At 37.0% G+C, this 23,295-nt stretch overlaps 1 protein-coding gene across 12 annotated transcripts in view; it reads right to left on the reverse strand.

The window, feature by feature from the left end:
- Nucleotides 1–1,046: 1,046 nt before the first annotated feature.
- The window catches only part of ARHGAP12 (Rho GTPase activating protein 12), a 78,156-nt gene continuing 55,907 nt past the window's right edge, over nt 1,047–23,295 (reverse strand). For 9 of the 12 annotated variants that reach the window (XM_056334799.1, XM_056334800.1, XM_056334794.1 and 6 more), the window contains 11 exons: nt 21,075–21,136; nt 19,424–19,505; nt 13,389–13,493; nt 12,951–13,049; nt 11,127–11,235; nt 9,993–10,112; nt 7,025–7,123; nt 4,815–4,892; nt 4,347–4,481; nt 3,962–4,064; nt 1,047–3,529 (listed from right to left, as the gene is read on the reverse strand). In XM_056334799.1, the coding sequence (XP_056190774.1) occupies nt 3,355–3,529; nt 3,962–4,064; nt 4,347–4,481; nt 4,815–4,892; nt 7,025–7,123; nt 9,993–10,112; nt 11,127–11,235; nt 12,951–13,049; nt 13,389–13,493; nt 19,424–19,505; nt 21,075–21,136 (1,167 nt within the window). In that variant the 3' untranslated portion in view covers nt 1,047–3,354. The remainder of the gene's footprint in view (nt 3,530–3,961; nt 4,065–4,346; nt 4,482–4,814; nt 4,893–7,024; nt 7,124–9,992; nt 10,113–11,126; nt 11,236–12,950; nt 13,050–13,388; nt 13,494–19,423; nt 19,506–21,074; nt 21,137–23,295) is intronic. The other 3 variants (XM_056334797.1, XM_056334792.1, XM_056334793.1) reach the window with 2 other exon arrangements.

Consider the following 23,295-nt stretch of genomic DNA (forward strand, 5'->3'; position numbering starts at 1 on the left):
CTTCAGAGGAGCTCTCCTCTCCCCAGCAGTTGCAGGCGGCCTCATTAGACATGCTGTACCTCCCCCTTTGCCCAGCAGAATGCCCCACTGTGCTTGGTTTACATTATGGCTTATGAATTAACCAATTGATTCTGAAAATATCATTACTTCGGGGCTAAATAAAGCTGTTCCCTTTAAGGGGGGAAAAAAAAAAAAAAAGTCAGGGCTCCACATAGCCCTAAACTGATAGTGCATTACCTACAAAGTCCCTTCTCCCTGAGGCTGCGAGCAGGGGATGCGCTGGCCAGGATACAATGGGTTCGGTACAAAGGGAATGTATCATGGCTTTGGGAAAGTCTGGGGCTGGGCAGTAAGCATGACCTACCCACTTGCATGCAGGAAGCTTTATTTACATGACACTCATTAAAAAAAAAAAGTTTACAAGAAATGACTGTGTATATTTGCCTTGCCTCTTTTGTGTCCACTTCTCTCTCCAGCTTCAAAGTGAAGAAAACTGTAACTGGTATAAATGAAGCACATCTGAGTGGCTTGGTACTAACACTGTGTAGCCAAACTAGAGCCAAGCAGAGCACTGCTGGAACAAAATTTCAACTGGCACTCATACAGAATATTGGACCTCCAGTATCTTTGACTGCTTATGGCTGCAAAAGCTTATATTCTGTCTTTAAATTGGTTTTAAACCAGAACCAAATCTGATTTAAAGCCCAAATTGAGGAATATATACATTTAATTATGTATCATCCAATACAAATGTATTTCTCCTGCTGTGTTTGCACCAAAAAAATCTGGTTTTGATTTTTTAAAAGAAAGTGAACTGCAGGAGCAAGAGACAAGGTATTTCAAGTACTGAAGAAACCCAATGTGCTGACATACACAGCTTCAAGTTGGTCACAACAAGCATATCGTCAGCTTGGACGGCCTCCTCTTCCTGAATATTTGGAGTGTTTAGCTACACCTCTTTCAATTAAAAAACAATACTCTCCCCTCCCCAAACTACAAATGAGGACATCAAAAGATATAACTTCACTCCACAAGACCATACTACATACTGTAATAACAAAACGCTTTATTTTGGGGGAATACAAGGAAAAGTGTGACATCCTCATTATCAAATTGTTTTGAAAAGGCATTCTTTCTTTGAAAAACGTAACACTTACAGGAAAGGTGACCTGTGGATAAGCCCTCTCATTTAGCAGTAGGAATCCTTTTTTATTTTTACTGCCGAAGTTGGGATTCGAATAATCTACAGCAACAGACTTCAACTTTGTTGACATTTTCTAGTAGCTTTGGGCACACCTGCCACTCGGCACTGCTCTGGTTTGACAGCCTACCAGAAGGCTGACAACACAACACAGAGACGGAGCTTTCACAATTCTCACCCAGGTTGCTTCGCAAAAAACCACAAGACTTCACCATTACCACAAGAAGACAGTGAGAAAGCCACAAGGTAACTCATCTTCTCTTTTATCTCTGAAGACTTTTCATGCAAGCCCTATGCTCATGAAATTCTCATACCATTCATCTGATTACACCTCAGTACTCCAACAGACATCCCCTTTGCTGTAAGCCAGAACTGTGTTGTGAAAGGTACACAACAGATCAAGGGCAAAATACAATTATTTCCCCAATTTCTGTACAGTAGGTTCCAAGTATGTTGGGATGTGTCAAAGATCACAAATTTCTATCCACAAATTCCTTCTACCCTCTCTGAACCTATTATGTTAGAATTTAAGTTGTTATAGAAAGGGACCGGGAAGTCCCTAAAATTGTCAGGTTATAAGGTAAGTATTTGTCTTTTAATCCAGCACAACAACTCTGCCACAAGTAGCATCCAGGCTAAGTGGTAAGATACATCAGTCTTATTGTTTAAAGGGGGTTCATGTTGTCTGAAGCGGGAATGGCAAACTCTAAAAGAACTAACAGTTTTCTTTATTCAGGTTAGACATAACAAATGTCAGATACAGCAGTTAGTCTAGAAAAATACATTTAAAAAAATCTTCAGCAGACCATGCTCCCTGTAACAAAATCTTTCAAAACCAATTTTACAAATTATTCTACATTAATGTAAAAAGAAAATCTTAAATTTAGCATCATGGATTCCATCAAACATCTATCTATCAAAACATGAGTTTCACTATTTGCAGATGTTAGAATTCATAATACATTTTTCTAATGTATCCTGTACATATTAAATAACCTAAAAGGCTCCTCTTGTAGTGCATTAACAATTTAGCAAGCACACTCAGTATTTATCCAGTACCATTTGCATTACAGTTATTTGCCTGCAAATGTAATTAACATCTAAAAGTGCACACAGTTAGGTCCCCCCTCCCTCCCCATAACCTGTTTCCCTGCTGAAACCCAGACATCCACTGGAAACATTATGCTACTATAGCTAATCTACCCATGATTAGAAATGTGTGACTAAAATGTTCTTAAACTATACAGGAACTGAATTATGTACAAGAATCAAAAGGATAGCCTGTATTTACATCAAGAAACTTTCACTACCACAGCATTTTATCAAGAACTCCATACAGTGTTACAGTTGGTATTTACTTAGGATTTTAGCTTTAAATCAGCATAACACAAAACTTAGCTCAGGAAATACCCTGAAAAAATGGACATGTTTATTAAATATGACTTCTATTATGCTACAAGACAAATATCCATTGCTGGATATTCTTACAAGTTCAGTGTTTGAAATAGTGTGCTGTTCTATAAAACAACTAAGGTGTTCCAGAAAGGTTGCTGGGGAAAAAAAGGAATGGAAGAAAAGCAAAAAAGGGGGTGAAGAAAAGGGAAAAGGATAGCAGATTTCAAGTGAAGAATTAGATTTAAGTAACTAAACCAAACTGTTAGCAGAAGTTTAAGACAGTCACTGCACACAGAAACCCCTTGGAAAAGTGTCATACAGATCTGAGTATGCTGTAATACACAAGCTTAAGAAGTAACTTCACTGAATTTTTCCATACCAGTTGGTAGGACTTTTCCCTATGAAGCGGAATAATTTTAAGATCAAGTTCCAGATTATCCAGTTTGAGATTAATAGCTTCACTCTCCAAGAAATCCAGTGTATGAACCTATATTACATTTTTCCAATGCTACTTTTAAAAAGGCAAACTAAACTTTTCAATTCACTTTTTACATTGAACTTCTCAAAGAAATCCAAAGTGTTGTCTCTAATTTGCATTAAAGTGGTCAAACATTTCTGTTTCTCCCCCCTCCAAAAGTGCAAAAAACAAGTTGCTGCTTGGTCCACAAACATAATACATCACGTACAGCAAGAGATTTTCCTTCTGATGGAGTATTGTTGCCAACCCAGCACTTCCAGTTTCTACTCCAAGAAGAATGTCAGCGTCCAAAGATGGAATTCAATTCCAGTAGAATTAATTCTACAATCTGATTCTGGTATACTGTGTGGACTGCTATGTTACCAGTCTCTTTCTCTGGTTTTAATAAAGTTGGACCAAAAACTATTGCTACACTTTGATAGGTCATTCGGTTCTTTTCTCCATTTTCTACAACTCTGAAAGAGAAAAAAAAAAGCCACACAAAGAGACTTTTAAGTGTTAGAGTAAGAGGATGATGGGTAAAAGGCACAGTCCAAAGCAAATGACTATTCGCAGTATTTATTTAACAAGTAGTCTTGTTATTAGGATATACAGCTGCTGCGATTCCCCTCTCTAGGGGAAGGTTTTGTTTTGAAAAGCTATTCCTGATCCTCACACAATCCCTCAAACATAAGGACTTGGCAGTAAACATGACAGCTATGACACTACCATCTGAAGTCTGTTTGGTGCTCTGCAAGCTTGTATAAATAGAGACTGATACATTGTTTTTATCAAGTCCAATATAGGCAAAAAATACAGTGGGAACAGTCCCCTAGTACTTTTATTTGGATTATTTAGCTTTAAGAGAGTATAAGCAATACAAAGCCTTTCCTTTACCTGCTACTTACCTCTTCAGGTGTCTAAAGAGTACCTGCATAGTGTCCTGATTTGGTTTTGGCAACTGTTTGATTAAATCTTTAACAGCATGGACGCGCTGCCTTGGTTCTTGTTCTGCAACAGGATGAGACGTAGAAACAAAAATTCACCATTTTTGTTTAAAACTTGAGCTTCAAGTTTAACAGACTAGGCATAAAAGCAAACGTTTTGGAGTGCTAATACAAGATAAAATATTGCCACCTCCTGGCCGGACCGTGCATTACTGTGGGCAATTTTAGGTAAGCCTTACGGATATTCACAACCAAAACATTCTTTTTACTGCCCAAAATAATTAAGCAAATTGTACCTATTGAGCAGACCTTATACAAAAATCACATGCATGTTTTCCGGACTTACTAATTGCATTGACGAAGTCATTGAAGTGATTATAAGTGAACAGCGGCTCTGGCAACTCTCTGAAAAACATCTTTAGAGCTCCTGTGATGACATGTATATCTTCCCATTTACTGTCGTTCAAGTCTAGTTTCTCATCTGAGAGAGAAAAATGAACGATTAACATGTTACTTTGTTTAAAATTATCATCTCCCCCCCCATCCCAAATTCTTTTACCACCCTTCTATAGAATTATGTTCTGGCAATGCCTCTATGTTCCAAATAAGGCCAAATTTCCAGGATGCTAGATTTTTCAAATTATGTATATTACACATTAGATTCTGCATTTTAAAGTAATTTTACTTTGAAGATGACCATCATTTCTCATGAAAGACTCCAGTTACGCATTAAGAAAAGTTTTTCCTGAGCTTCCTATGAACTTCCAACAATCTGAAAATATATGCAATTGTAATATAGTTGAAGGAAGCTTACCATGATTGACTGCAAATCTTAGCTTCTGTATCACTGCAAGATTGCCACTAACTCTGTATAAGCCATCAACATCTAGTCCTAAAACAAAGTGATAAATCGATTTTAATACTTTAAACATGTATGAGTTCTGAAATCATTAGGCTGCTTCTTTATAGGCCCAAAATCACAAACAAAAGAAACCCACCCTATAAAAAAGAACACTTGGTTTAAAAAAAAAAGATAATGTTAAACTAGCTTTTTTTATGGGCAGGGCATATCAGAGGAGGTTTAGTTTGCTGACACAGGTTTGGTAGTGTCAAGCTCAAAGTAATCTCTACAACTTCCTACACAGAATAGTAATAATGAGGCAACAGCTCCAAGTTTCCCTAGTGAGACTCGGTGTCTCGTTTAAGATGCTCTTGGTGGGTAGGCAGGGAGTATATGGGAGTCTAGCATGCAAGAACAAAGTATTTTGTGGATGTTCAATTTTTTAATGTATGGTTAAGAAATATCAAATCAAGTCATGCATAGCAAGCATCTCAAGTGACCAGGTCTGCATGGAGAAGGAATGATGTGCATGCAAACTCATCACTACCCAACAGCCTACAAAACTAAAACGGGTAGCCCTTGCCTTTACCGTATTGCACACACAACCAGAAAAGAAGAAAACTGTCTCTTGTGATTGCTACTGCAGTTACTCAGAAGTGATTAGGACGTAAAGAATTTAATTGAAATGCCACTTGAATGCAGCATGTGAGTCAGTGCCATTGAGGGGGTGAGTGTTGCCAGAATACCTGCAAGTCCCTGTAGCTCCTCAAGGAGTTGTCTGATTCAACACAGCACAGTTACCAGCACCATCTGACATATCCCTTTTCCCCATAATCCACTAGTCATTCCTTTACAGAAAGAACTGATTTCAAGTGTATTGGCAGTAGGAAGAAGAGTTGGAGAAGTGGGGAAAAGAAAAAATAAAAGCTGTTCATTTCTGTCAGCTTCCCCTCAGGTACTTAAAAAAGGAAAACTTCACCACTATCTTCACTGTAGTCCTGTCTTTAAAATAGGAAAGAAAGAAAAGAAAAAGAAAAAAAAAAAAAAGAACAAAGCAAAATAACCCCTTTCTCACAAATTGCAGATCACAAATGGAATAAAGCCTGCTGTTACAAGCAAGGTGGCAGTTTGTCAAACTAGAGTAAGGCAGTTAAGGCAGTTATTTTGGAAGCAGTTACTTTTCCCTTCCCAGGCCATAAGATAGCAGCATTGAAAAAGAGGACTACAGGCTGCAACAAAATCCTAAATGAGACTCCCATGGAAGATGCCTCACAATTCACATGTAGTATTCCCCTGTAACACTTACCCTGATTCTCAAGAGAATGTTCTCAGATTAACAGACTGGTATATATTTGAACGATGATTATGGAGATTCCATAATCCCCCCTCAGTCATCTTTTCCAAGAGATAGGGCAATGACAACAGCAAGAAACAAGCAAGAAAACAGCACAGACTACAGCCAAGTCAAGAGTCACAACCAATATACTTTCAACAAAAACGTGTAAAGTCTTTTACATCAGGCAAACCAGAAGGGCACATGTCACTTTCAAATGTGTAATTTTCTAAGGTATTAGGTAGGAAAGACTTATTCTCAATGAAAGGAAACAAAACCTGAGTCAGTACGTGGCTGCTATTAGTCTCCAAAATTGCATAAAACGTCACTGAGCAGCCAGTGTAACTGGCTGAAGGGCACCAAACGGATAGACTTGTCTTCTGGCAGTCAACACATATACAGAGCAGGAACACAACTTTTTCCTCAAGTTTGTTTCAAGGAAGTGTTAATATAAATTACTGTTAGCATGCTTAATTCCAAAAATGCATGGTTGCATTTTGATGATCTCCCTCTTTTCATCTGAAAAACAACTTGATGAGCTGTGCTCTTCTAGTACTTCTTGTCATCCCTCTTTTCTTAGAGGCCTTGTTACCAGATGGCTGTCCTGCCTTCTCCTCAGCTTGAAATATACTGAAGCAGATCAAATTCTCAGATATAAGATTTCCTCCCTTCTCCCCATTTTGGATCCCACCGACCTCCCCCCACTCTTGAAAACTCATTGCTAACTCCAGATACAAATTTCAGATTATTTTCCCCAAGTAAAACTACAGCATTTTAAGGATTAAAACTTTCAAAATTAGATCGTGTGGTGAGCAAGAGAGATTTGGAAACAAAAAAACTTCAACCATACCATGTTCCTCAACATGCTCAATGCACAGCTTCACGAACTTTGGCACCGTGCTGTTTTCTCTTTGACACAAGCTGGTGAGATTGGAACCAAACACTTGATCTGGAACCAAGTAAAGAGACTGATTTACAGTGGAACAGGACTCAAGTGACAGAACTAGTTCAGGTTAAAACAAACCTCTACAAAGGGCAAAGACTACTGGATACAATTGTCGCAGTATTAGAGTGAAAATAGAAGAGTTTTTGAGAAGAGCTCTCAGCAGCTCCCAGCAAGAAAAAGCACCAGTAAGAGTGTCAGCAGTCACATAATCATGAGTGAGTAAATAACTTTTGCTACTGAAATAATTTTAATCCACCAGGAGACATCTGTTAAAGTGATACAGACATTACTGTAATGAGAAATCTTGCAGATTTAAAGATACTGTTGTATTCCATTCCTGTTCTGAATTCAAAATACATTTATTGTAATCTATGTTAAAAATCTGAACGGAGATAATGAACTTGAACCAAAGTGAAAGTTTTTGGCATTGCTTAGGGGAAAAGCCTACAAAATTTCATCTTTCACTGCACCTACTGTTTAACCCAGCATTATGCATCAGTTCAGTGTAGAGTCTTTAACTTCTAACACGAATTTGTAAATGACAGAACTTTATCACAGAGCTCTGAATGGATGCTAGTATGACTATGCATAGGAAACTTGGCTGCAAGGCTGGATTCTAAACACAGATATTTATGGGCAAAGGTAACTTGAGTCTTGTTTCCAAAAACTACACAATCCAGGGGGGAGTGTTTTCCATCATAAACTGGAGCAAAAATTAAAATCAGCTTGGGCAGAGAACAGAGTCTTGCAATGTCTCAGTGTATTTCAGCAACATGGTAACTCTTGTTCAGATTATGTTATCGCCAAAATCTGTCAGACCCGTTTCTATGGTTTTCATCAAAGATGCCCAAAAAATGGGTGGCTTCCCCTGTTCAGATGCATGAGACTGAAACACGGTCTTGAGATAGAGAAGCAAAGCTCATACTCTAAAAGGGAAGAAAGTTTTGGGTTTGTTTGTTGGGTGGTTGTTTTTTTTTTATCTGTTGAATAAGTAAGTGGCTGCCTTTGCAGCATCTAGATGATCTTACTTCAGAGCTTATGCAAGAGAGAAACTTCTCTTGCATTTGCATCATGCATGGCATGTAGGCCATTTTTCATGTTTAGTAATTTATGTAGATCCATTAACAACACTTGCATCTGACTACCGCTTTGGGAAATCCAAACAGCACACCAAACCAATTATGCAGTATGAAAACTGGCATATAATGGTATTATTAGCCATACATGTATAAGGCTATTGACCCAAAAAAACTCAGTCCTGCTGCTGCTACTCACACAGCCAGCTGTATAAGCAGAATCAGTAGCAAGGGACTGAAAAAGCACACGCAGTAGAAAGCCAGGCTAGCATGCAGCTGTAGCAGGTAAAGCAATGCAGATTAGGTAGCACAGGAAAATGCTAGCACGTAACAAACTGATTTGCCAGAATTGCCTCTGACTTTAATTTTCACATATACAGGAATCTTATTTCTTACTCTCATCTTGAAGAAACTTTTGTAATTTTTTTCCACGTAACAAAAGTTTAGCACAGTTACTTCTCCACTTAGTGCATGCTGTTTCAAGTGTGTTTTTTCTGGAAGTTTTCATTATTTTTTCTGTTCAAAGTGAGTTTGCCAAGTTTTTCTGTTTACTAAGCTTGTTCTGTAGCAGCCACAAAAGTACACTGGGCTTTTAAATAAAGACTTGTGTATTTTTCATTCATACAGTAAATGTAACACTGTACAGTGCAGATCCAACTTTAAAAATTTATACCATGCTTTTAAATAAAAACAAACTCTTCATTCCTTAACGTCTTTATTAAGAATCCAATCATCAGCATGCATGCGTACAAATTAAACTTGGCTTAGCATTCACTGTTGCTAATGTCAGAAGTTACGTTACTGAGCCATGACACGAATACTACGCTGTAAAGCAGAGCAAACGTCAAAGTCTGGGAATAATGCTTCTTTATCCCAAACAAAAATTCCATAATTTACAGTTAAATTATATTTGCAGATACATAAGTATATCAAATGCTACACGCAACAGAAGCACACCTGTTAAAGTATGTAGTTAGGCAAATCACATTAGGATTTGGTCTGACATTTGCCTACCCATACGCTATTTTGACCCTAGTAGAGCACCACCTACAAGTTCAGCTAAAGCATACAAATAAATAGTTTTACAGTGAGTACCAAGTCAATAATTTACACAAACACATTAACTTAAACCTGTGCAAATACTGCTCTCAGTTTCTACAAGTGTGACAAATGGAAATCAATTCTTTCATAAGTTTGATTCAAGAACATCTGTAAGACTCAGTCTGTGACACATTAAAAAAATGTATACATTCAGAAAAGGTTAGAGAAAAAAGATGTTTGTTAAGATTCCTTTAGCCTCATCCTGGTTTGTGTAAAGTATTTAATTTCTTACGAGACAGCAGATGATTGTCTAGTTCCAGTCAGGCTAAACACCCTTGTGAAACAGATGAGCATATACATTCAGATTTGCACCCCAAGGACTTTCCTTTCCCTTGTTGCAGAAATGATTACCAGCTATCTGAAGTTTCCAGCTCAAAACAGCAAACCGAACGGACTCTCTAGCTAAGAGGTAATCCAAGTCCAAAGAGGCCCCTGGGCCCTCAATTTTCACTGCAGTTTTGCCAGTAAACGAGCTGAAGGACAGGACATCCTCCATGAAGTTTAGTAGCCAGTAGTAGTGCTCAGAATTACAATCAATCACCAGTTCCACTATAACCACTATACATCCAAGATTTCTGTAAAACCAGCTATATACATGTGGTTTACTCTAAAAGTAGACCATTTTAACCCCATTCTACATGAGCTACTAATTTCAGCTTTTCAAACTATTTCCCTTTTTAAAAAGGTTCATTTACCCTTAATGTAGCCTTTTTCACGGACAGCTTGTAATGTAGGGCGCCGTGTAAGAAACTTCTTGAGCTTCGTTTTGGTCTTTTTCTGATCTGTGGAATCTATATTGCTAGGTGCTTTCACTGCTGGAAAGATAAATGTATTTAGCATGAATACCCACAGAACAAACTGCATTTATCTGCCAAGGAACCAACGTTTAAAAAAAAAAACAAAACCCAAAAGTTAAGCTCAAAACCACATAAAAAGCCTATTCAAATCTGTAAAGCATCCACATTTTTTTTCTTAACTTTCTGGAACTCCTTATACATAACATTCATTTTTCAAGCCACGAAGAGACAACTCTGTCACAAAAAAACTTGTGTTGTCCGTGAAACTAAGTGTTAGCTCACATACAGAATTAATGTGGAATTTAAAAAAAAAAAATATAGCTGTGTTTCAAAATGGGTCTTGCTTTTCATCAAGTTAACTATTTAAAAAAAAAAAAAAAAAAGTGCTTTCCTGCAAATTACATATAAAGCCTGGAAGTAAAGGACATTCAATAGTCCAATAAATATATTTCTGTGCATAGGAAGACATTTCTGCAGCTAAAAGAAATTCAGCTCCGAAAGTCTGAAGTTGCACTTAAAACTGTTTAATTTCTCTGAACAAGCCAATATATCATTAGCAACTTAGTGAAATTCCAGTTTAATAGTGCAAAAATTTACAGATGCTGTATCCACAGACAAAAAACAAGTAAAACAATTCTAATCAGTTTTGAACGTGTAAAAGGACAAAAGGATTCTTATTCAAAACAATTTCTAAAAGTCAGAGAAAACAAACACGTAATTACTTCTGTGCATTTGACACCACCTTTCAAACAATCCACCACTGCCTATTTTCTTCTATTTTTCATGTGTCAGCAGGAGCTAGACACATTTGGTACTTTTTTTTTTTCCCAGTAAGATTAGTAAAACATGGAAGTAAATCTACTAACTGGCACCAAGATGTAGAACGAACTACATAAAGCCCGTTTCCAAACTTGGAGTAGTTGCATTTCTAGCTACCCTTTTGAATTCTTTTCTATTTACACATAAAACTGAAGATGCAAAAAATGATAATTGGCATTGCTAAAATCAATTAATGGAAAATTTTCAACTCACAACGAAGTTTCTTAGAGTCTTTATTCTCCTTCTCTTTTTCTTTGTCTTGTTTTTCCACCCCAGGGGAATCTGGTACATCCTCTTCTAATGCTTCATCAGGCTCTACTACCTATTAGAGTTAAGAAGATACACAGCGATCAGTTTACCAAATCATAGAACATAGTATTAACAAACATTTCCTGTAGACAATTCTACAATATACATTTTTTTCCCCTGTAATAATATTCAGTTGGTTCTTTCCTGAACTCTACATACTAAAAATACATTCAGAAATGATACCATTCTCACTGGCAGACTGAATAAGTTTGAGAAACACCATTTGATCTAAGACCCAGTAAGGTTCGCTGAACACTGAACAAACAGCCTTTCATGATGACACTTCATTACATCAACCAATAGATTATTTTTTTTTTTCCTTCAAATCCATTAGACAAACATCAGCTGTTTCACCGTCACCTAGAATCTAGGTTGTATTATGGAACAAGCCTGATCTAATAACTTGGAAATTTCTGTACGTAAAGAAAAAAGAGCAGCTACATACTTCACAGATAGCTATGCCTGAAGGAGCAGAAAGACCAGCACCTAATCTGTACCTTATTTTGAGGAAGGTCTCATCACACTAGAACTAGCAACTCTGACCTGGGGAAGAGATTCACAGCTACTATGACCACATGAAGTTCCCAGAATTAAAAGTTTGCTACAGATCTGATGGATTTTTGTTCCAAAGCTTGAGTGCTCCGAATTATCAGGTAGTCTAAAAATATACTCTTTGAACCTTTTTCCTTTGTAATCTTAGGTCTCTCGGCTACCAGCAGTAACACATCACTATTTCCTCCAGAGTGCTGATAAAGTCTCCCTATTCCACCATTCACTTTCTCAACTTCACATGTAACACCTCGCTCTCATCTCAGCCTTTCCATCTTTGTTTCTATTTAAACAAAGAAGTGGCCTCAGTTGCATGACATGGGGCAGACAGGAGAAGGGTATCACTGAGTGACTGCCCTGCCTGGTTATTAAGGGTCACGTCATGACATTTTATACCAGGAGACAGCAGAAGATAGAAGCCTTAACCACTCAAAAACTAAGCCGTTCACACTAGTCTGCTGCGTTTGGGTGGAAAACACCATCAGAGCTAAGGGAAATGAAGGCCTCTGACACTGACAGCAACATAAATGCAGCTTATGGGCAGCAGCCAGGCTTGCAACTATAAAATCTAAGAATACACATGAGGTCAACTCAATATGAGATAAATATTTTCTCACAATATCTCCTCCAACCTCTTCTGAATTCAAAGATGCTAAATCTTGTTTGGCAATATCAAGACCAAATGCTTGATCACTTTTCTGTTGATTAAATAGTTGCTGTTAACGCTGTCTGATAAAGAAGAGGTAACACAGTACGTTGCCAGGGCTTTTCATTTGCATTTTAGTCCAGCCTTGGTAAGTGAACAGCAGTATCAAATGCTGATTAATGTATGTCACGAAGTACCCCCTTGGCCATCCCTCCCCCCTTTACTCACTCTCTACCAGAAACCTTCAGGTCACTGAGACAGAACAAGTATTTGGCCACAGAAGGAAGCTCATTTTTGAGCTGGAGGTCAGCCCACATGTCCTAGTTCTTAATCCAGTGGACCATCCTTCTTCCTTTGCCACTATTAATTATATTTCACTTGTCACCACCAGGAACTGCCATATCCTCAACCTCCTGCCCACACAAGAAAATATGGAAGTGAAGATGTACATGCAGCGCTAGGAGTCGCTACATGAATTATTTTACTAAATAACATTACCTTGAAAATAGAGCCTTCACAATTCAAACACATACCTGATTGTTGATGGTACAGTTAAGAACTTCATACCATTCATTAATAAAGCTGTCATTATCTGACTGAATTAAGAGCTCAGTTCCTTGGCGGGTTTTTAGCTTTAAAGAAATAAAACCAGATAGCATAAGAATTGATAAACACACTAGAATTCAGAAGTGAAATTACCTATATAAAATTAAACTTCTCCTGGGCATAACATTTAGATAATACATAACCACTCAAGAACAATTACCAGGGTAAACAGTAAATAAGTCTACTTAAAAACATACCCCATACAGACATTACAAATGGACATTTCTTGCAGGTAGTGAGACATGTCTACATTTGAACAGGAAAAAACGTAGAAAACTCAAAGTTTTTGATTTTAAGTTTAGAAAAAAAATATTAAGTTATTAATCAAATTAGATATAATTCTGCATTTCAATAAAATAATTCACCTCAATAACATTCTTTTTGCTGGATTTGTCCTTTGAGGCCCGGTGAATCAATGCCCCTTTGAGATCCACTGTAAATTCTGGCTTAGACTGATTGACACCAAACTTCTGGAAAAAAAGGAACAATGATGACAAACTTCAAAACAAATTCCTAGTAGGTACACAGTCTTGCAATCCTCTAAATACATTATTTACGGTCTATAAAAATTAACCCAAATACAGCACTTTGCCACAGATCAACAGGCATGAAGCTAGGAAAATAAAACCTGAACAAAATCCACACACAAAACACTCTTTTAAGTGTGCCTATTAAAAGCTGCTCAGCTTAAAGCCCTTAAAATGGCCTAACTTTAAATGCCAACCAGATCCCAGCAGAGCTTTTTTTCTTATCACAAATGGTAGAAGTCCATACAGCATTTGATTGTAGCTTTATTCTAGTTAATAGTCCTAAGCTTTAAAAAAAAAAAAAAAAAAAGACTAATAAGTAAAAGAACAAAAACCCATAAAACCAAGAAAAAACACATTCTGTCAGTTAATCAATGGTTGTATATAAAACCAAAAGTCAGATCAGAAATAGTGGCTTTCCTAGATAGGAATCACATCTCTCCTGCACTGAAAGAGCACTTTCAGTTTTTACATTTTCATAATGTATGTGTGTGCATTTATATATATATATATAAATATATAAAATGTATCTATGTATACACACACATCCGACAATGCTTTTCACCTTTTTGCGTATTTTTCGATAGTGTTTCTTTTGCAATACTGAAAGCATATCCTTGCAAGTAAACAGAACTCAAATTTCACTGTCTAGCTACTAAACAAAGAACAAATAAGTGATTAAAAAAACCCCAAGCATTCAGCCCACAAGTAACTCGTCAAACAATCTGGAGGAAAACATCAGGGAGCTATTTTTACCTACTACTTTTACAATTATACTAGGTATCACAAAATTTCAAAACTAAGTACTTCTACTAGAGTTTCAACTTACACCACATAGCTTTGAAATACTCCTCAAGAAAACCAATTCAGTGAGCCATACAAACAAAAAGCTCTAATTGTGAGTAAAATATGCAAAAACAGAGGAGGGAAAGCTGTAAGTCACTTGGTTGTAGCACAGAAATCTAATGTTGTAGTTCTAGGGGAAGCTTGTAGCATCTGATCCATCAGAAAGGTTTTTTCTATTTCTTTAAAATGTCTTTGATGTGCAAACGCAGCCTGTGTGACAGCTCTGGGGGACATAAGCCCCAGGACAAGCTCCTTGCTGTGAACACAAGCTTCCAGCCTGTACAAGAACAGCCATATATCCAAGGGGAGAAGAAACTGTTCAGAAAACAGAACTAATCTGCTGCTTCTGATTAAATTCCCAGCATGGATGTTAATTAATGCTAATTGTGTATTAGAAAGTCTGTTTACCACTGGAAAACCTCCCCACCTTGAGTACTAACGGCAATTAACTGTTGAATGGAAAGTAGCATCTTAACTTCTTATTTTACTCATGAAATATTAGAATAGGGGAATATTTCTAATTTACCCAAGGCCAACTAGCATTTATAAAAAAAAAACAACAAAAACAAAACACCAACACCTTCCATTTTCTAACTTAATTCTCAGATACCTCATCCATGAACACTTCTTATTAATTACAGTAGAGCTTTTGAGAGAGCCTCTGCCTCAGCAGTGGAGTCCACAGGAACACTCTCTGGGCTCCTGCAGCTGTGGGCAGCTGTGAGACAACTATCTGTTTAAGAGATTCACCTAACTGTTTCACATACAACCAAAGTGCCCCAGCCACACACTTCCTGACAGCCCAGACCAATCCTGCTGTGTGTAGGTGGAAAGAAACCACACAAAACAACCAATTTACAGAGTCTGGCACTGGACAGAGGAGGAGACTACTGCCAAAGTCCTCTGCAGGATTCATTAAAAACACCACCTAGATGATGCTGAGAAGCACAGGAGATGACCTGCTGCAGGTGAAATCAACAAATGACAACAAAAAACCCCCGTAACAGTCACTGCTGTTTGGACCAAAAGCAAAGTTCTTCAATACATTAGCTTGCTGAACTCCCCACCTAACAGACCACAGTACTACCTCAAACACTTCTGCACTCTACCCATCTTTTTGGCCTGACTCCCTTCAGCACAGAACAAGCCAAAATGTAGAAGCTAAATTTCTCAGAGGGGAAAAAAAAAGTCTTGCCCTGCTCCTTCACACAAGCAGTGCCCAGAAACTCCTGTGTGAGATCCAAGGACGAGGAAATCCATGCAAACAATCAAGCCTCTCTGCAAAGCTCCTCCAACATACAAATATACTATATACTCATCACAAGTTTGATTTCTTTATTCAAGGAAACTTTAAGTTTAGGGTGCAGGCTCTTGCTGTCAAGGTTCTTTTCTGCTCCTTGGTGTATGACAATGAGACGCCAGCAGCCACTTCCCTCTCCTTGAAAGCTTCCAGAAGCAAGTCCTGTACAGGGCCGCACAGATGCCCCGCATACAAAGATTAGCTAAAGGTAATCAAACCATCCTGGAGCAAGTAGGTTCTGTTGAGAGCATGAAAAAGAAAATCTTTCTCTTTAGCATCTACTGCCACCTAGATATAAAGTCTGCTTTCCTAGAATAGAGTGCACTGCCAAGTCAGCACCAGCCAGGATAAATTCAGCTCTTACTGAGGAGACACCTTATTCTTATTGCATTTCTCTTCTGAGCTAGCTGGGAAGTTCGGAAAGGGCCACAGTGAGAGACAGAAATGGGGAGAGGTCTATACGTGGTGCTGCCAGCTGCCCTAGAGACACTTCTGACAGCTTTTTTTTTTTTTTGAGGGGGTGAAGAAAAAAAAAAAGTCATGGGATGTGCTTATACTAGTTATATGGCAGAGAACACTTACACTTTTTGGAAAGAATGGGGGGGGGGGGGGGTTTGGCTTTAGACAGTAGATACTGTATAGCTTCAAGACTGCCTTGAAGGTGTGTGCTGACATCAATAAATAGAAAGCTTTTTCAGTCTTTTCAGGAGTTTTCTCCAAGTCCTGGAAGCCTCTGCAGGACAAGCCATGCAGTTTGTATTATGATATGTTCCAGCATTGCTTTTAATGTCTTCAGCATAAGATTTTTTTCCATGAAAGCTTTAGCTTGATTCTGATAACAGTGTTGAGAAAGTGATATTAAAAACCAATTATACAACCACTCAAGCCTGTTTGTTTCTTCTAACATTAGTATCGTTACCTAAATTCCTTCTCATCCAGCTTGAGCAACAAGCTATCGTGTTAGCTACCAAATGTTTTATCAGTTTCTGATAAGCAGCACTTCTAAACATGACTTAACTACAAATGCTTAAATTTTTATAGAGTACTACAAATCTTCATCAGCTTTATATATGTGGCATACAGCCAGAACATCCTTGAGCTTTCTGCCTTTCAGCTTTTTACAGATAAAATTTACATTTTTGAGTATTTCAATTATAGCTAGAATTAACCAACATGTACATCATTGTATCAAAGGCACCTTACAAACATCCCGCATTAGTTGTGTTAAAGAATTAGACATAAAATATCTGTTAAAAAACTGACCATATCATGCTGTTTATTAGTCAAGATACTAGTGGTTCAAGTAGTAAGCAAATCTGGGTTTATCGTTCTGGCACTAATGAACCAGATACTTTTTCTACTTTGTTCCATTAGAACAATTACAGGATTATTACAATACACGTGTGTTAATTAGCACCTTGAATGACTCAGAAAACAGCAAACAGGATACACAAGGTGTTATATGAAGTGACAATACATAAACCTTGGAAAAATTCAAATTTACTTTCAAGATTAGTGGCTAATAGCCTTACAGTAACAAGAAACATGCAACAAGAACACATACAGTGACAGCTGAAACTTGGTCAGAGTTTACATAGGTGACAGCAGGTCGACGACTGAGAGCATTTTTCCAAGAAGAAAGCAGTGAGAGCAGAAGCTCAGGAACTGAGCTCCCTTGGCAAAATGACTTGAGAAAAAGAAAAGTGATGAAGTCATAAAATAATGCACAAAAAAAGAAGATATGGTTACATCAATCACTTGACGAATGCTCAACAAATATTCTTCTCATAAGAGGAGGAAGAATTGTTATTATCGTATGTCAAACTGTTAGATTTGACTTCACCTTATTAAAATAGTGACAGATCAAAGTTTGAGAGGTGAGGAGGAATTTTTAACACCCTAAAAGTATTTCCTACACAGTGCAAAAGGAGCATGTGGTGAGTATTTAATTACATATTTACAAAGCCAACTGCGAGTATGCAGGAGTACAACACAAAGTTCTTGAAACAGATTCTCCCTTAATATTTCCAGCTCTACTTTATTCTGTTCATGCTGTTTGACACTGATGTTGCTGACCCTACTTCCAATACTTGACAGTACACATACCTGACAGTGTCACACAGAAATATTGTGACTATGATACTTTTGCTCCACTTATATTATCATAAGGATTTATGCCTTCCCCCCCCCCCCCCCCAACGACTGTATGTGGAAGGTATAACACAACTTACTCTAGTATCCCTAAGCAATAAGCAGAGTTGCATGATTATCTTTTATGGGCAATTCATTTGGGCACACATTCATTCATAATATTATCATATATTCCTAACTAATATCTTAGTTTAGCACTGTGTGTCTTAATGATATCAACTATAGTGAAAATAATTTTTTTGATCTACAGCTACGTTTACATTAAGAGCATTAGTAGCTGTAATTGAGTTTTTGGAACTTCATTATTTACTCAGGCAAAAATGTTTTACTTTCCAAACATGCATCTTTATACCTATAGAACTAAATACTTTTTGGATCCTTAGCTGTAAAAGTAAATTGCAGAAGTCACTGAGTCCACTTATCAGACAGCATAGTTTATCTTATCTCATGTTATTACTCTTTATTCTTTTTCCTTCCCTTCTCTTTTCCTTCTGCTCGACCATCTTACCCAACTTTACTGTTTCCATTCCCTTCTACCCTAAATGTGATTTATCCATCCTCACCCCTGTTTTTCCAGCCACCCCTTCTACAGGAACAGAAGGGCAAAAAAAATGTATTTACAGCTCTGAAACAAACTCAATGCTTTAGAAAAGAATTGTCAGTACCAATTTGCTACCCAAAAAGCAGCACATCAGAAGAAAGTGAGCCAAGCAGAAAGATCAGCAAAGCACAGAAAGATAGCACATATCTTTGAGATGCAGTTTGCTGGAATTCACATGATAATACACTGGAATAATGGAATACTGAACGTGACCTCTATTTAGTTATTATAGGAGATCCACACAGTTTAATGTCAGACCTCCAAAAGTAGGTAAGCAAACCACAGATAAAGAACTATTTCTATACCTATTAATGCAGGAATGCAGCTGGACAAATATAGCAAATTTAATTACAGTGCTAGTAAACTAGAGGTGATATAAAAATTGAATAATCATCATCTTCAATTTGATGTTTCTCTTTAGGTCTTCATCAGACATCAAAATAGATACGAATACTTGTCATGCACTATGCACATTTAAAACAAAATATGGTATCTAGCAAGGCAAAGACTAAGAGATAAGGCAACAATACTATTCATTATTCAAATAGTCCAACACAACAAGCCAAGTGTCAGACTATTTTATTACATGTATCACATTCAAAGCTACCTGGTGTTTATGAAAAAATATCCAAGAACAGTCAAACAAACTGCTTAGGCAAACACATTAGCTAGAAACACAAAAATACTTGGTGTGGAGCAAAAACTTCAAGCTTACAGGCAACTGAATAACTCTTTATCAGTTTCTTACATATCAAGCATAAAAACTTTTCCGAAATATAGCAAGTACAACTGGTTTTCTTCTCATTCTACACCATAACTGTTACATGAAACTATTTTCCTGCTAACTTACACAGTTACTTTTTCTAAATTATGCATGCATATTGGTATTTAAGCCCTACAAATAAGAGGGCTTAAATTTATTGCGCTTTACATGATTAACATTTAAATGAGGATGAGGGTTGTTTCTGATCTTACCCAGCCAGTTCCACTTCCTTGGGTTTTAGTGAACAGCACTGACGAACCTTGTAACACCGCCCATGATGACATCCAATTCTTTCTGTAAATATTTGTAAACAAATATAAGAAATGTATTTTGAAAATAAATATTTAAGCTGTTGATCATTGCTGCCTAGCTGACCTGTATGTTAATATACTTAGCCACATATATTCATTAGTGTCATCAGTAAGTCCTAATTGCTATCATATTTGTAGAAAGAAATATACATTAACAGTCCCAGACTAACCATCAAAGTTTAAATCAAACTAAGCTAATCAGTAGTGGAAGCAGTTCACCAGGAGAAACACCATACAATTATAATTTCAAAGGAGCTAATCTGAAACACTCAGCCTACTCCGTACTTAGTAGATGATGCCAAAGTACTGCATAATTCTGAAACTGACTGATCGCATGTAACTGGGTTGCAAGTGTCCCACGTTTATGTAAAAAACTTATTTACATTACCAAAAAATAGTTGATACACATCTAAAAAAATGGAGAAAAAGAGCAAATGAGTTGTTCCAGATGACTACTTGCTTTTATGCCTAAGTACCTGTCCTCCTGAGGTTAAAAAATACTAAGTCTTGACAAGTCCTGACAATCCATTCCCACTGCCCAAACATGAATTATTACTCAACAGCTCTCAAAGTGATACGATGGCCACATTGCATCTTTCTGTACAGCAGTGCAGTAATTCAGATCGATGGTTCCAATAGATACAACATAAACGGGAGTCTGCCGTACCAGCAGCAGCTTATATAAGCCACTGTCCGCCCTTTCCTACCAAGCTTTTAGGAACATTTGGTCTGAGGAACCAAACTGCGGGTCAGATGTGCTGCCCAGCTGCACTCTAGGTCAGGGTGGCTTGAATATCAGCTGGGTGCTGACTTTAATCCTCAGAAAAAGTATGCTTCATGTATCAAAAGTCCAGGAAACACTGTACTAGATGTAACATAGTATTAGACCTAAAAGATTAAATTAAAAAAAGTAAACCTAAATTAAATCTGAGGATGTGCCACACTTACGCAGCTATTTAACACTGACTCTTTGCAAAACACCAGAAATGTTAGACAGTTTTACGTGATTACACATTATGATTTATAATGTAAATGCCTGCCTGTGAAGCACAGAAAGGAAGTTAGAAATTAGGTCATTCATCACCTACAGGGAGACCAACGCTGGGCAACACATTGTGCTTCAAACCTTTCATGAGAGTGAAGAAAGAATTAGGAAGCACATGACATGTACTCTTGGAAATAAAAGGAGACAAAATGAAAGACTGAAAGCACCTCATGCCAATTCTGTTCAACAAACAAGACAGGCTATATATAACCTATACAGATTTTTCTATTAAATAAATAAATAAATCCCATTTTATAAAGCTGTTTCATCAGTACACCTTCATGAAATCACTGCCCTGGGTGGAGCCCTGGCTCTCTGAAATCCATTACCTTTAGCTCACTGGGACACATACTTTGTGTTAAGGAAACACGTCCTACAGGAAAACCTCTAAGGCAAATCCAGACAAAAAGAAAGAAACTGCAAAAACCTGTATGCTGTCCTAATATCAAAGTCAGATACCTTACACAAACCCTTATGCACATGTAATTCTAGAAGTCCAAGACTTACCGAACTTTCTTCCCATTTTCTGTAATTTTTGTCACATTCAATAACCCATACTTCTCTTGACCCTGTAAGAGAGAGTAAGACATAACTAATATAAAAGAAAATCTGCTTTAATTGCCATCACAGCATTGAATTCAATCCCCAAAATAATCAATTTCTGGCAATATGCCATCTTTGCCCATATTATAAATTCAAGAAACTATCATTAAGTATACTTAAATATGCAGAGATCAGCAAAAATCAAAATTCCTCTGGGAAAGTACTCATCACCATTCAAAGGGTAAAAAGCTTTCCTTCAAGGCCGAGGTTCTTCGTACAAGCCAAACCAAGTCATCTGTGGTACTAGGCAGTGGAAATTTTAAACATAAATTTATAACCATTTGTGTAATAGCACATTTGTGTTTGTGTCCTTTACTAAAGAAGCAGATGGCTGACAAACAAACAGCCTAAGTTCTCTCACAAAATTCTTCCAAGTTATTTTAACGTAATTGCGTATTTTAAATAAAACATGGTTGAAATGCATAAAAATATTAACATACTCATTTTAAAAACAGATGAGTGAAACATTTCTTTGATGTCCTATTTTTTCCTATCCCCAAGCAAAATATTAGAATTTTAAACTTAGTTACGTCTTGTTGATGAGAATCATTTATATTGGTATGTACAAATTTGGAGATCAGTCAGTGAACACTGGAAAAAGAATACTGCTGAAGAAGGGTATTTGCAAGTTTCAAATATTTGGAGTGAATATTTATAGTTTCTCTGCAAAAATAATAAAATAGAAAGGAATGTTTGAAAAAATACACTAGGATAAGAAGGAAAACCATCAATTTATACCTTTACTGACTCTCAAGATGGCGTGACAAAGTCTATCATTTTCTCCTGTCACCCCAACTTTCCTCTACCAGTGAATGATGCTAAAGGAATGTTAAATTATTTTTTTTAATCAATTCCTTTTCAGTAACAGCTTGTAACAGTTCCTAATTTAATAACTAAGCTATTAGTTGAAACAATCAACTAGGGAAAGGATCCAAATTAGTTTTATTGTAACAAAAATGTCCTCAATTCTAGATCCAATGAAAATAGAAGATATATTCCATCTTCTATCTCAAATTTAAAGTGCACCATAACTGCAGAATACAATATCAAAGAATTTTTTTGCTGGAATACTGTAACAATGTATTATACCACGTTGTTACACATGGTATAACGTGTATCATTTTCCTGTTTTTCATGAACCTTAACAATTTTACCTACATGTTTCAAGCACAGCACATAAAATATACAAAAAAAAAAAAAAAAAAAAAAGAGACATGTTTTCAAGGGTAATACTGTTTAGCTGGTGGTTCAGATGTTACTGCAGTTCAATGGTAGCTGCTACTCCTACTCAGTCTAGTATCTCCATTGGGCTCGAATGCTTTCCCAAGCCGTGTTATATAAATTATCTTCCAAACCTGGTATTTTTAATAGAAGAAATCAGTCACTCCCCACCATCAAAACCTAACCCATTTTTCAGATCACTTGTATTTGTGATCAGTGCAGACAACCACTAACAGTCCTATGCATTGCACCCTTCTAACAAACCTTTGGCTTTAGTAAGTGGAACAGCCTGTCACCATTTTTCACAGGGACTGTGCAACCCATGCCCACTTTCACAAATAAATTATGGTTTTGATAAATTACTCATGGTGGAACCAGTGGGAATACTCCAAAGAATAATTATTCATAAAAAGTATCACAATGCCCTACTTAGCAGCAACACTAGGGGGTACTAAAGTGAAAATTAATGTAATTGGGGAAAAGGAAGTAGAAAGCAAAGATCAAAACACACAGAAATTCACCAGCTTTCTTTGTAATATTTAAATCCCAGGGCACAACTAAAGAAAATTCAGGTGCTTTTTTTTCTATTATCTAAAGCAGCAGTGAGCTCTTCTACAAAATACAATTTTAATCATTCAAGGTCTAAGCCATATTTGAAGAAGTTAGAATATATGCAGCAATAATTGCTTGTAAGGCTATCAACTATGCTTGCTGAATAAACAATGTTTATTTGATTATGGAAAACTGTTTGAAGAGTTGTAAGAATGGATTAGCATGAATAAACCAGAGAACCATTCCTCTGCATGCAGAGTAAGAATGAAGCAGAAGTTGTGCCTTTAATGCCCTGAGCTACCTACGGAAATTGATCAGGGCACAAATTTCAGTGCTACTGTAGTACAGTTCC

Source organism: Falco biarmicus, chromosome 4 (genome assembly GCF_023638135.1).
Source record: "Falco biarmicus isolate bFalBia1 chromosome 4, bFalBia1.pri, whole genome shotgun sequence".
NCBI lineage: Eukaryota > Metazoa > Chordata > Aves > Falconiformes > Falconidae > Falco > Falco biarmicus.